At 34.5% G+C, this 15656-nt stretch overlaps 1 protein-coding gene across 4 annotated transcripts in view; it reads left to right on the top strand.

The window, feature by feature from the left end:
• The window catches only part of SCN3A (sodium channel, voltage-gated, type III, alpha subunit), an 87444-nt gene extending 74470 nt beyond the window's left edge, over positions 1-12974 (top strand). For all 4 annotated transcript variants that reach the window (XM_008584281.1, XM_008584142.1, XM_008584340.1 and 1 more), the window contains exons 20-26: positions 717-839; positions 3135-3407; positions 4270-4323; positions 5142-5279; positions 6609-6713; positions 8296-8566; positions 9699-12974. In XM_008584281.1, the coding sequence (XP_008582503.1) occupies positions 717-839; positions 3135-3407; positions 4270-4323; positions 5142-5279; positions 6609-6713; positions 8296-8566; positions 9699-10894 (2160 nt within the window). In that variant the 3' untranslated portion in view covers positions 10895-12974. The remainder of the gene's footprint in view (positions 1-716; positions 840-3134; positions 3408-4269; positions 4324-5141; positions 5280-6608; positions 6714-8295; positions 8567-9698) is intronic.
• The last annotated feature ends 2682 nt before the right edge of the window (positions 12975-15656 follow it).

Here is a 15656-nt window from a genome sequence, read left to right as displayed (position 1 = left end):
GAAAATCAAAGCAAATAAAGTCCACCTCCTGAAAAGAACATGTCTTTTTTAATCTTTCATATAGTTAAGTAAAATTTAGCATATGTATAAATATCAGAAAGATATATTATCACTCTGAATGAAAGGTTCTGTATTCCAGGTAAAAAATTTCCCCTTATTCATTTATCCAGCACATATTGACTAAAGTATATTCAACCAGACAGTGTCAGACATGTTAAGAGAAGAAAGTGTCACCCCAGCCAATGAAAAGCTTATGTGACCTGGAAGGGGAGATAAGATATCTAACCAACTGATTCTTTTACACGATAAATGCCTCCAGAATGCATAACCAAGATGCTACATAAACTCAGGAGAGAAACATGATTTCTAATCTATAATATTAAACACAGATACACAGAGGATGGCTTTTTTTAACAAACTCCCAAATTATCAATGGTACATGCACAGGTTAAAAAGGGGTCCATAGTGTGAAATATCTAGCTGGAGGGTTTATAAATGTTTATAAAAATGAGCAAGTATTCTGGTTTCACTGGTAAGAAAAGCAATAGCATGAGATAATGCTGGAAATGTAAGATGACCCCACTACATGGAAGATAAAGGTTGTCAAGGTATGTCCAAACTTTTATTTGGTTGGCACTAAATATACACCTCGTCCTATGCTTTTAGTCGACAGTTTATTTCTTCGTGGACTAATTCATATTTGTTTCCTTTTGTAGGTTTCTTTGGTTAGCTTGGTAGCCAATGCTCTTGGTTACTCAGAACTTGGTGCCATCAAATCCCTACGGACACTAAGAGCTTTAAGACCTTTAAGAGCCTTATCCCGGTTTGAAGGCATGAGGGTAAGAATAGCAGCTCTCCAATGATTTATGTCAAAATTACATGCAGGTAATGATTTAGATACAGAGCAGTGCCATATGCTTCTGATGTTTATTTCATAAAATTATAGAAGTTCAGAGCAGGAATATTAGAGATCACAAAACCTAGTCTTCTGAAACTGAAGTATATTTAAACAGGTGCTTAGAAATTGTGCCAGAACTAGGACTAGAACCCACGTCTTCTGATCACAGTTCAAGAGGTTTCTACAACATCCAAAAACTAGGTGCTGCCAGTTATTCTTTTGATTGCTTACACACTTTGAAATGACTACTGACATTCATGCTAAGAGCGGATTTTTCTTCCTCAATAGATCGTTTGATTCCTCAGAAACTACTGATAATGACTGAAAGGCAAAACGATTTTGTGGGTTTTACTTCTTGAATTAATATCAGTAATAATTGTTGTTGTACAAGAAAATGTCATTAAATTGTAGCCTCTAACAAAATCTATACATTCTAAGCCACCAAAGCAGGGGATTAGGATAATTAAGTATTTCAGGCAACCCCCAAGGGTTTCTTTTAAAGCTCTCCCTTTCATGTGAGCATTATGAAAGAGGTTCACTTTTTCCATAGTACTTGTATTTTCCTCTCCAGCTCTCTTCCTTAGTATATGTCTTATGCATCTAAACATAAAATACACACTTTCATAGATACACACCCACTTGCCACGCCCCTCTCAATACAATTTAGCAAAGCCCAGCTTTGTTTAATCTAGCTTGCAAATGCACACAGTTGCACACGGATATTGAATTTCTTCTAGGTCATGGGGCTTTTGTGTTAGGAGGTGGTTTGTTTGGGGCAATAAAAACATTTCAGCCTTGACTTCAAAATTCATGCATGAAACCACTCTCTAGGCTTTCCAGAAGCATTGTAAGCAAAGAAATTCTTGGTTTTTACATTGCAATTTTATTTTATTGCTACTGCTAAGTAAAGTTCTAAAACAAGGTAAAATTCATAAAAATTATTATATTTCAAGTTCTTTTCAATCCAATCTTTTGCCATTACTAATATTACTTAAACCATCACCTGGCTTCATGGTTTCATATTAATAGTTCATTTTTGAGAAGAAATAGCAATTAAACAAAATTAAAAACTTACAAATTTGCTCTAATCTGAAAAATATTCTAAGTTTAGCATTTTTAATTCAGTCATATGGCAGAATTAACATTCCAGCTATAAAATATGATAGATGTATCATGCATTTATTTGAAGATAAGATAATTTTTTGAGGTATGGAGGTCATTTTACACAAACTTTAGTAGGAAAAAAACCTGATGATTATAATATATACAGCTTAGTTTCTAAAAGAAATAAAATTCAAATAGCATAGGAAATTTTTACTATTTTGGATTTCAGGTTTTGATGTCAATGTCTAAAATAATGTTTATAGTATTTAAAATAAAACAATAGTTTCATTTAATATAAATGCTTAACAAAATAGTCCATTATGAGCTAGATTAAATTAGATAAGAAAAAATACTGTCAATCTTCCTAGAGATTTTAAAATACATCTTAATCTCTTCTTAAATTAACAAAAGGAAAGGTGATTGAATTCCCCCATTATGAAATAGGTCAGCCTGGTTTGGTGAAGTGGCATGTGCCCCAAAGTGAATATTTAAGAGACTGTGGAATAATAATAATGGGGACATATTCAATACATTTATATCCAAAAATAAATTCTACATCTTTTCCTAATTCAATATACTTTATTTTTATTCAAACCTACCAATAAGAAAAAAAAAAAGGACCTTGTAAATTTCTAACCCTATTCTTCACAGTCATCAAAAGTTAACCTGATCTGAAGATACAGATTTAAGGCTTTCTGATTCTTTGTTAATTTGTAAAAGGTTGGTTTGCTCATTTTTTCAAGTCATTATTCACTCATTATCACTCTTGGAAGTTAAAATGTATTGCTGAAAAATGATTATTTCTTCTGTTGGCATTTAATGCATCTCTTTTTTTTTCTTTTTTCCCCAGCATACAAACATTCCGACTCCATCTTACTATCTCAGGTTTTTGTTTATTTCTTTTCACACTTTGGCATCTTTTGCTTTTTGTAAATCCTTAGCTTGTTAGTTTTGTCACTGTTTGTTTTCCCTTACCAAATACATACTAGAAAATATTAGAAGAAACAACTCATCCACCTAGATTTTTAACTTTTTTCAAACACATTTTAGTACTAAATAAATCAATGGGAAAAAAAAAAAGGTTTCTCTTTTAACAACTGGTAAGCTGCCTTCTCCTTGCTTCCTCTTCTAGGTGGTTGTGAATGCTCTTGTTGGAGCAATTCCCTCCATCATGAATGTGTTGTTGGTTTGTCTCATCTTCTGGCTGATCTTTAGCATCATGGGTGTGAATTTGTTTGCTGGCAAGTTCTACCACTGTGTTAACATGACAACAGGTAACATGTTTGAAGTTAGTGAAGTAAACAATTTGAGCGATTGTCAGGCTCTTGGCAAGCAAGCTCGGTGGAAAAACGTGAAAGTAAATTTTGATAATGTTGGTGCTGGCTATCTCGCATTGCTTCAAGTGGTAAGTAGCTACTGTACGAGTTTCAAAAACGTTTTCAAAATGTTTCAAGTAGGATTTTTTCTCTGATGTTCTTTGAATGATTAATATTTGACAGTACAAAAGTAATTTATGATAACACTTATAGTATCAGCTTGACTCGACTGTAAAGAAGATGTTGCAGTTGTTTTATAATGTATTTTCCCCAGTGTTCAGCTTTTGGTATGTTTTAATGTGATTTGGTTTTTCTTGTTATATTATTGAGCACTATGACCATTTTTAATTTTCTGTAGCAATCACTGCCAAGGTGCAATTTTATATATTAAAACAACGATATATATATTGAAGTGATGAATTAAATGTATGAATTATTAGTCAGATAATTTATTGTCGTAATGTCTAAGGAGTATGATTCTACTATGTGAGGAAATGCAAATCTTATGGGGTGAATTTCAAACTGTGTAATTTCCAATATTTTTTACTTAATTGACAGTATAGTAACTAATCAATAATTAATTAATGGAAATAATTGAGTTGTGTTTAAATGCAACCATAAGTTTGAATCATAGAGCTTACCTTTTGTTGTGAAAGGGATTTGAGACTGAGATGAGAGTTTCATGAATCAAGTCTCTAGTTAAATTTTACTGTAGAAAAAAATAGAATGTCTTCCAAGAGAAAGAAAGAAAACAAGTTCTAGACTCTAAATACAAATCTTTTTCTATTTTAATTTTATTTCTTCAATCAATTCATTTCAAGCTCTTCAAAGAAAATTTTGTAATTTTGTACAAAAAGCTATTTGTAATAACACTGTCAAATTTACATCTGGTAAAATGTTATATGTTTGGATGAGGTTTTTATGTAAAATTCAAATATATATTGTTTACAGGCTACTTTTAAAGGCTGGATGGATATTATGTATGCAGCTGTTGATTCACGAGATGTAAGTAACCTTCAAATACTATTTATAGCTACTAGATTTTTCCAAGGTGAACACTAGTGATAATTTAACTGAAACACCCAGAATTTTATATTAGATGAAATCAGAACATTTACCATTGCATATAGAAAAAATCTTTTTAATCAACATGCTTCAAGATAGATGATATTTTGGTTAATACATGTCTAATACATCATATATATCTAAGATGAAAGGATATCTAGTTGCATGGATCATGAGACATTGGATTGGTCCAGTAAATGAGATTATTCAGAGGGGGAAAGTTGCTTAGTGGAGAAGTAACTTGTCTGCCTCTCTTCCTGGAGAGTATGATAAACCAGAGTCTGTGAAGCAGCTTCCAAGAATATCCTGATACGAAAAAGCAAGCAAGTTTCAGGGAAACTTAATTTTGAAAATATAAATAAAAATAATTCCTCAGAACATATCTGTTTATGCTGAATTTTCCTCTTAGAATTTGATATTCTGCTATTAACGAGAGCCAGCATTTCCAAAACCAAACTGAAAACATTGCAAAAATATTATAGTAAGACAAATAATAGGCTCAAAATATTCTCCCTCTGTATGTCACTGTTAATTTACATTAAAGAATATGTTACAGGTAAGGCACAGTGGGCAAATAGATTTAAGAACAATCATAACACTTGTAAACATTCATTATACTAGATCATGCTAATTTAAAAAAAGAATTGTTGTGCAAAACAATACCCAAGGACAAAGCACAAGTAGCATTACCTTAAGAACAGCATTATTAAGTATTCATTGTGTTTTTAATATTATTTAATATTTTCAATATTCTTTAGGTTAAACTTCAGCCTGTATATGAAGAAAATCTATATATGTATTTATACTTTGTCATCTTCATCATCTTTGGGTCATTCTTCACTCTGAACCTATTCATTGGTGTCATCATAGATAACTTCAACCAGCAGAAAAAGAAGATAAGTATTCCTCAGCTTTTACCTTTTCTCCATCCTGAGGCTCTGTCTGTTATTGAACCAAAGAACCTGGATACTCATAGTCATGACAGACTTCAATGGTGTTTATATTATTTTCAGTTTACTACATGGTCAGTTCAGCAATGGGGGATTCCAGCCACTCGTCAGTGGCTCTTCTCCAGGTTCATCCGCTGCAGAGCTGCTGTGATTAGTGTCTTTCTGACCCAAAAATGTGACAACTGCTTCAGAACATCCTATAAGTCACCAGTGTTAGCCTGGCTTACATAGCCTTTCAGGAATTACCTGCACCCAGTTTTCCAGCTTCATCTTCTCAACACCACATTCTCTATATCCACTCCCCTACTGCTAGATCACCACCCATCCATCTGTTATCACCACTCTCACTTGCTACATGCAGAGCTACATGAGTTTTCTACCCTTTTCTGAACAAGGCATGCTCTTATTACCTCCATGACTTTACATGATATTTTCTCTTCCTGGAATGCTTTGTCAAGTAAACCCTTAATCATCCATGAAGGCCTAGCTTAAGTGTACCTTCCTATGTAAAGCCTGCCCCTAAGTCTCTGAATTTATTGTTGCCCCTGCGGTGCATTTTCTTTTTCAGTATATCACTATGTGCTCTCCACTCATGTTTTCAGTTTCCTGCCCCATGTAGGAGCAAAACAATGTCTTATATATATCTATGTAATTCTGATACCCAGCACATTGTCTAGCACACAGAAAATGTTCAAAAATTGTCAAATAAAGAAGTAAATGTATCAACGGTAAAATGGACTGAGAAAATATTTTTTGTTTTACAAAAATATATTTGAGATCCTTGCACCTCCTTCCAAACATAGTATTAGCAAATTAGGATCCTGAACTAACCAGACTTCTATGTGTTTATAGATTTTGCATAATATTAAAGTATTCAAAATTTCATATAAATAGGAAAAGCAGAATAAATCTATGTGAAGCAGGATAACAGCCATTTAAAAACTGAGAAAAGGGCCAGCCCGGTGGCACACTGCTACAGTGCGCCGCTTGGGAGCGCAGCAGCGCTCCCGCTGAGGGTTCGGATCCCACATACAGACCAGTTCCCGCTCACTGGCTGAGCGAGGTGCGGGCGCAGCACCGAGGGTTGTGATCCCGTTGCCGGTCCGGTCTGGTACGGGCGCGACACTGAGGGTTGCGATCCGTTGCTGGACACGAAAAAAGACAAAAAAAGAAAAGAAAAACTGAGAAAAAATTAAGGGAAAGACTGAAATATTTTTGTAAAAGTGCTGTGTAGTGTATGTTGGGATTGTAACCAGTTTTATACTATGTCTTTACTTTGGAGGTCAAGACATCTTTATGACAGAGGAACAGAAAAAATATTACAATGCAATGAAGAAACTTGGATCCAAAAAACCTCAAAAACCCATACCTCGGCCAGCAGTAAGAATTACTCATCTTCTTCAGTATTCCAAAGCCATATTTCCATATAATCAAATTGGGCAATGCTCTGGATCAGAACATATTGGGTGATATCACCAATATATATAAAATTCATATTGTGTAGCACAATTCACAACTGCTACATTCAATAATAATCTAGTTCCTTAAAAGGTGGTAATGTTCTTTACACTTTTGAATTGAAAACTTCCAACTCTGGTTTCCCAATAATTACTTCCAAAAGAAGGTTCATCCTCCTGCTGCCAACAACACACCTGGTTCCTGTTCCTCTGATCTTATTATATGACACTCCCTTGCCCTTTTAAGCAGATGGAGATTTCCAGCCTTCTCTTCCCACTCCCCCATGGCCTCCCTCTATGTTCCTTGTTGGCTTCATTCTTAAGACCAGACAATATTCCTAACTTGTTTAGAAAGGAAAACAGTCTCATCAAAATTGTCTATTGATTCACCAAATGCACCAAAAAGAAAAAAAGGCATATTCAAAATGCGTACTCTGTAGAGCTTCATGATGATGGAATGGCATAATAAAGATGGATTATGTTCACAGTGCTATATACTCTAACTCATCTATCCTCTGAGATAGGTAAGGAATAAGGAAACTGAGGCCCAAAGAAGATAAATTTTGCATCCCAGATCACAAAGCCTATAATTTCCAGAACTGGGACTTGACAAGTTCTCATGAATCCTATTAGGGACTTCATTTTACCCTATTTTTAAGAGTAACTGGAGCTGATAAGTGGACGGCAGGACGAGACGTAGGGAATGGTACAAAGAAGAGTGTGAACCTGCCTTACTGAAGGTCATTTAAATATGAAAATATGGTCAGTTCATGACCTTTGGTTTTTAGTAAGCTGTGAAATTTTATTTTATGTTTTTATTTTAAATGATTAAAATTTTGTTTCTCTGATAAAATTATATTTAACAGCCATATTAATATAGAAATCTTTGGAAGCATGTGGTTCCTGAGATGTTCCTTCAGTGTTGCTACTGAAGAGAGTGCAGAGCCCCTTGCATTTGTTGAAGCACAGAGAGAGAAGGAAAGATGAAGAGCAAGATAGATAAATTAACAGGCAAACACATAGACACACAGAGTTAGAAGAGGTAGAATCAAATAGAAAAGTGACTGACATATTTTGAGGGAGGAAAATAAAATATAACCTAAAATTCCTAAAATATTGACAAATGAATTGGGGGATTCATCTATCTAAAAGTCTGTCTATATCAACCTACTTGGTAAATCTTCATTACTAGTTGTCATTTTTTATAAAAAAAAATCAAGCAAAGCATATGCATATTATCAGTCAACTACCACCAATCTGTGTCTTGTTCAGCTTTGTCTTTTCATGAAAATTAAATAAACCAACTATGCTTTGTTTTCGTCTTATTTTTTTTTTTTTCATTTTTTTTAACATGAAGAGAAATGGAGCACAAAAAATTGTTTGGAGTAATGTGAGGAGGGTGCACATCTCATGGCCATATGTGGAAGGACATTATCTGCAATTACATTGGATTATTATTTATGAAATATACATATGAACCTTCTCCCTCCTCTTTCTCTTTCTAGAACAAAATCCAAGGAATGGTCTTTGATTTTGTAACCAGACAAGTCTTTGATATCAGCATTATGATCCTCATCTGCCTCAATATGGTCACTATGATGGTGGAAACTGATGACCAGGGCAAATATATGACACTAGTTTTATCCCGGATCAACCTTGTGTTTATTATCCTGTTCACTGGAGAATTTGTGCTGAAGCTCGTCTCCCTCAGACACTACTACTTCACTATAGGCTGGAACATCTTTGATTTTGTGGTTGTGATTCTCTCCATTGTAGGTAAGGATGGTTTAATTGCAAAGTGGTGCAGTCTTAGGGAAACAGTTCCCCCAAGGCCTGCTAGAAGTTAGGTCTGAGAATAATAATGTGTGTAGATCTAAAGTTCAACACTAATATATTTGAATTAAAATTCTGAAAGCTGGGTTTATTGACAAAGCTAACTAGTTAGAAACTATGTTTGGAGAATGGATAAAGAGGATAGGAAAGAAACATCATCAGACACACTTGTACTGCTAAAGAAAGTCACAGGCTAGGGGAGGAGACAGATAGCTTAAAAATTTTTCACAATGAAATAAGGTTAGTACAAGACTATAAGAAGCAATGAAGAGGAGTTGACCAGCTCTTCTTGAAGGAGTTAACACAAACTTCCAGAGACAACAGTGATGACATCTGAGATAGGTCTTGAAAGAAGAGTTGAGATTTAATGGGAGAAAAGGAGAGATGGGCAATTATAGAACTCCAAATTTAGAAAATTCAGCTTTGACTTCATGTCAAAATTGTCCATTTTCCTCTAACTGAAGAATGTCATTATTCAAAAATAGAAAACAATATATTCAGAGATTTCAGAAATAATGTTTGTATTGCCACATTCTCTGTGTGAGGATAACTATCCATAGTAATTGGCTGTATATAATCTTCAATTGCCATGCTACTTACTATTTGAGATTATTTTGGATTTTGCAAAAATCCGTATTGGTTTATAACATTATAAAATCATTGAATAAAACTCTGTAATCTTTAATTGCTAATATTAAAAAGTGATATCAAGGGCCGGCCCGGTGGCGCACTGCTACAGTGCGCCGCTTGGGAGCGCGGTGGCGCTCCCGCCGAGGGTTCGGATCCCACATACAGACCGGTTCCCACTCACTGGCTGAGCGAGGTGCGGGAGCAACACCGAGGGCTGCGATCCCGTTGCCGGTCCGGTCCGGTACAGGCGCGACACTGAGGGTTGCGATCCGTTGCCGGACACGGAAAAAGACAAAAAGGGGAAAAAAAAAAAAGTGATATCAAATATTTGGTAAAGGTTTGTATTCATAACAAATTTGTTGTTTTCATAGACCTTTGCAAAGGTAAAACATCCATTTAAGTGCAAGATATTCACTGTTGTGCTGTGTTCTATATTTTTCCACAGGTATGTTTCTTGCTGAGCTGATAGAAAAGTATTTTGTGTCCCCTACCCTGTTCCGTGTGATCCGTCTTGCCAGGATCGGCCGAATCCTCCGTCTTATCAAAGGAGCAAAGGGCATCCGCACGCTGCTCTTCGCTTTGATGATGTCCCTCCCCGCCTTGTTCAACATCGGCCTCCTGCTCTTCCTGGTCATGTTCATCTACGCCATCTTTGGGATGTCCAACTTTGCCTATGTTAAAAAGGAAGCTGGAATTGATGACATGTTCAACTTTGAGACCTTTGGCAACAGCATGATCTGCCTGTTCCAAATTACCACCTCTGCTGGCTGGGATGGGTTGCTAGCACCTATTCTCAACAGTGCACCTCCTGACTGTGACCCTGACACAATTCACCCTGGAAGCTCAGTTAAGGGAGACTGTGGGAACCCATCTGTTGGGATTTTCTTTTTTGTCAGTTACATCATCATATCCTTCCTGGTTGTGGTGAACATGTACATCGCAGTCATCCTGGAGAACTTCAGTGTTGCTACTGAAGAGAGTGCAGAGCCCCTGAGTGAGGATGACTTTGAGATGTTCTATGAAGTTTGGGAGAAGTTTGATCCCGATGCAACTCAGTTCATAGAGTTCTCCAAGCTCTCAGATTTTGCAGCTGCCCTGGATCCTCCTCTTCTCATAGCAAAACCAAACAAAGTCCAGCTCATTGCCATGGATCTGCCCATGGTCAGTGGTGACCGGATCCATTGTCTTGACATCCTATTTGCCTTTACAAAGCGTGTTTTGGGTGAGAGTGGAGAGATGGATGCCCTTCGAATACAGATGGAAGACCGGTTCATGGCATCGAACCCCTCCAAGGTCTCTTATGAACCCATTACAACCACTTTGAAACGTAAACAAGAGGAGGTGTCTGCTGCTATCATTCAGCGTAATTTCAGATGTTATCTTTTAAAGCAAAGGTTAAAAAAGATGTCAAGTAACTATAACAAAGAGGCAATCAAAGGAAGGATTGACTTACCTATAAAAGATGACATAATTATTGACAAATTAAATGGGAACTCTACCCCAGAAAAAACAGATGGAAGTTCCTCTACCACCTCTCCTCCTTCCTATGATAGTGTAACAAAACCAGACAAAGAAAAGTTTGAGAAAGACAAACAAGAAAAAGAAAGCAAAGGGAAAGAAGTTAGAGAAAATCAAAAGTAAAAAGAAACAAAGAATTTTCTTTGTGATCAATTGTTTACAGCCTACGAAGGTAAAGTATATGTGTCAACTGGACACCCAGAGGAGGTCCATGCCAAACTGACTGTTTTAACAAATACTCATGGTCAGTGCCTATACAAGACAGTGACCTCTCTGTCACTGCAACTCTGTGAGACAGGGTATCAACATTGACAAGAGATTGCTGTTTTCATTACCAGCTGACACTGCTGAGGAGAAACTCAATGGCTACCCAGACTATAGGGATAGTTGTGCAAAGTGATTGTTGTAACTACACCAAACACCTTTAGTACAGTACTTGCATCCACTCAATTTTTAAATTCCATATCTGCCATATTTTTACAAAATTTGTTCTAGTGGATTTCCCTGGTCCCTAATTCCTAGTTTATTCATAACACCATGTCACTATTTTTGTAAAGGAGGTTTTACGTTGACAAAAAAGTATATAAGAACCCTATGTTCCTACTCCACAAATCTTTCAAATAATCAGACAAATGTGTTTTGTCTGAGAGTTGAAATTCTCGGTCAAAACCACACACCCCCCAAAATTCTATTTTCAACAGTTTCAAGTACTTTCATTTTCTAGATGGCTTTAATTTTGAAAGTGTTTTAGTCTGTTATGTTTGTTTATATCTGAACTGTTATGTGCCTGTAAAGTCTCCTCTAATATTTAAAGGATTATTTTTATGCAAAGTATTCTGTTTCAGCAAGTGCAAATTTTATTCTAATTTCCAGAGCTCTATATTTAACTTTGGTTAAATGCTTTCCAAAAAAGTAATCTAATAAATCTGTTCTAGAAAAGTATATCTAAAGTATCACTCTAGAGTAGTTATTCCACTTTCTGCTGCAGTATTGCTTTGCCATCTTTTGCTCTCAGCAAAGCTGACAGTTTATGTCAATTAAATACCCTCTGTTATGTAAATAGTTATTTTATCCTGTGGTGCATGTTTGGGCAAATATATATATATATATATATATATATATATATATATATATATATAGCCTGATAAACAACTTCTATTAAATCAAATATGTACCACAGTGTATGTGTCTTTTGCAAGCTTCCGACAGGGATGTATCCTGTATCATTCATTAAACATAAATAGTTTGAAAGCTATCACTAATGCATGTTAATATTGCCTATGCTGCTCTATTTTACTCAATCCATTATTCACAGGTCTTGGTTAGAAGAAGTCACATGTTGGTAGTAGAATGAATTCAACCAGCTCTCTATTATGTCAATCAGAGTAGTTGGAAGTTATCTAAAAACACCTTTACTTTTGTATTTTTAATTCAATTTGAGTATCACATATTATCTCACTGGATTTCAAGGATACACACTACGTACTGCCTGTTGTCAAAACCTACACTTCATAGTTTGCTAAAGATATGTCCAAAACTTGTTTAAATATAAATAATGTAAAAATATGATCAGTTTTATTTGTCAGCATTTTGTACATAAGAAAATTATTTTCGGGTTGATGACATGGCAATTTATTTTACTTTATGCTTTGGCTTTTTATTTTTAATCACAATTCTAAACTTTTGAATCCATAAGACTTTTCAATGGATAATTTCCTAAAATAAAAGTTAGACAATGGGTTTTGTGGATTTCTTTGTTATAAGATATTTTCTACCATCCCAATAAGAGATATAATAGATACACTGGTCAAAAACTCAAACCTAGATCATTTTCTACCAACTATGGTTGCCTCAGTATAACCCTTCATTCATGAAAGTTTGGTTTTTAACTCAACTTTTGTAGCATTTATGTATGCAGACTAATCTTATTTTTTTAATTCTTGCTGTGCTAAAGCTATTACATATAACATGGGCTCTATCTTTTTTAGCCATAAACGAAGTGGCAAAGTTGTGCAATTACCTAACATGATATAAATTTTGTTTTTTGCACAAACCAAAAGTTTAATGTTAATTCCTTTTACAAAAATATTTACTGTAGTGTATTGATGAATTGCATGCAGGGAATTGCTATTACTAAAAAGAATGGTGAGCTACGTCATTATTGAGCCAAAAGAATAAATATTTCATTTTTTATTTTATTTCACTTATTGGCCTCTGGGTTTTATTTTTTATTGTTTGTAGTTTAAAATATATATAGTTAATGAAACCTGTACTTGATCTGACATTTGTACAGATAAAAGTTCACATAAGTTTCATAATGATTTAGTGCATGATCCAACAAGTAGAACTAGAGCATAAAGGCTAATTAAAAGCAGTTTTTATGAACTTTTGTGTGTACAAAGGATCAAGGCCACATGTTCCAACTTTCATGTTCAATAATAAAAGTAACAGCTATCTAAAATGGCTGTCAATTCCAATTAATTCCTTTGGAGATAAGCATTCTAATCTTAACTCCTCTCAATTTACTTGGTGCCATCTCCTAATTTCTTGGTGGCAAATAAACGTTACATTCTTTGTTACTTAAATGCATCCTATTAATTCCTATTTTTACATAAAGAATTAATAATACAGTAATTGAGAATTTATATTAAGGGTTTTTTCAGGATCCCTTGAATTTATTTCAGGCCAAAACCAAACTTTTATTTTCAGTGGAAAACTCCAGTTGTAATGCATATTTTTAAAACAACTTGAATCTAAATATGTATTTCATAATTTCCTCATAATAAATTATATAAGGTGACTGACTAAATTCATTGGCTTCTTTCTGCTCAGGTTAATTTGAAGATCTCACCAACACCACAGAGAACCCTTATTTTGCTTTGCAACATCCTTAGCTTTTTTATGCACACTGTTATATAAACATTAACCAAGCAGTTTATAAGCAATCTATCAGTTGGTATGCATTATGTCTAAATGATCATCTTCCAAAATAGAACAGTCAGCTAAAAAGAGAGAATACTTTAAAAATGTACCTATCTAGCTACAAGTTATTCTAAAAATACTTTTCAGAGTATAGAGTTACTAATATAATTTGATAGATTTTTGAAATAACTATTTCCATCAGGAAAATTATTCTATTATTAAACTCCCTTATAGAATTCTGTTTGGGGGAAAAAAAAGGTAGAATCAATCAAGTTGACCATAGAAATAACAACACTATGAAGTTAAAGAAATTTAAATTCACCAATAAGTGATATTAAATGGCTGCTCTTTAGTAAAGAAACGCCACTTGTATGGAGAGAAAAATGGGTATTCTTATCAGATATTCTTGACAAAAGATCATGACTATATAAACATGTGTCTTACTAATTTTCAAATAACTAGGATACTATGACAATCATAAAATAACATGACAACAATTTTTGTGTGTTTCAAATCACTTAGTAGTAACCATAAAGTCCATATTGACCATTTTTGTAGGAATTGAAAATGTAAAAAGAGCTGGATCAATAGTCCTGACACTTGGCTTTTAGTTGCAGTTCTGACATCGATTTAGCTGTGTAATTCAGGCAAATCAAATCCTAGCCCCTTAGATTCCTCCTCTATTAAATGGGGATGTTGATTTGGGGATGTTGTCTCTGGTATGACTTTAATTCTAAAATTTTATGTCCAAAATTGAATTGCCTATTCAGAATGAGTAATTTCCTTGATATGGGCAATACTTAATGAGAAAAAAAGTATGTCGCCTAAATACTTTTTAAAACATTACTCAGGTAACATTAAATAAACAGAAACAAAGCATTTGACCTTGACTTTAGCCCTGCTAAGAAAAAAGTCTTTTTATCCTCAAAGATTTTATACCACAAAGTTGAAGCTTGCTTTAAATAACTAAAAGGATGGCTATTATTTTTTCTTTATGATGTTAACAGACTTCTAAAAGAAAATCTCTGATACATTATGGAAGATATTAAAACCAAGAAATCACTAATCATTCATAAAATTGTCATGAACCACAAGTGTACTTACTTCTTTATCATTAATGTAACATTTACCACAATACTTCAAATAGTTGGGCTTAAGTCATATTCTCTAGAATGCAATTTTTATTACAAAAGAATAAAAGATGCACATCGTTCTCTCATCTTATAACATTTGTAACATATGATTCTGTTACAGAGAAAAGAATTAGTGATTTGATGCATCCAAACTTGTGTAATTCTTGACTCCTATGGGTCCTCTTGTCTGCAGTGTTTCTCGTGCTTCTCTCCAGAATCTTTCTACCTTCCATAATTCTGCCAGTTGACATACTGCAGTACATATCTGAAACCTTCTAAACCTGCCAGTATCTCATTGCCCAGAGAATCAATTTCCCCTTCTTATAAAGGAATAAGAAATACTGTGCATAATCTATCCCTCATACATCCCACTACTATTCTCTATCACGAACACTTCAGAGCTCATGTACTACCACTCCCCAAATCACATAATCTCTACTTATATAACTTTTTCACATCTCTCTTGTCTCTGCACATGCTACTCTCTTTGCCTAGAATGTCCTTCCTTTACTTCTTTTTGCTGGCAAACCATTGCTCATCTTTCAAGAACTGCCTCAAATGTCATCATCCTTTTAGGAAGCTTCCTCAGATTGCCACATGTAGAGTACATCATTTCTTCTTGTTCAGAATGTGCATCTATGATGGTGTTTATCATACCGTGTTATAATTACCTCCTTGTACATTTATTTCTTCTAATAAATAGTAGTAAATCCAGAGTATGAGACACATCTCACTAATTTTCTCACCCCTCTTTCCTTTATCAGCAATGACAAGTAGAGTATGTGACTGTCAGTATTCAGTTGCATTGCTAGTAAAATTGACTCTTGCAG

The sequence above is a fragment of the Galeopterus variegatus genome, unplaced genomic scaffold (assembly GCF_000696425.1).
Source record: "Galeopterus variegatus unplaced genomic scaffold, G_variegatus-3.0.2 Scaffold9, whole genome shotgun sequence".
NCBI classification, from domain to species: domain Eukaryota; kingdom Metazoa; phylum Chordata; class Mammalia; order Dermoptera; family Cynocephalidae; genus Galeopterus; species Galeopterus variegatus.
Note: the sequence above shows the minus strand (reverse complement) of the source record. Positions and strands in the feature narration are given on the sequence as shown.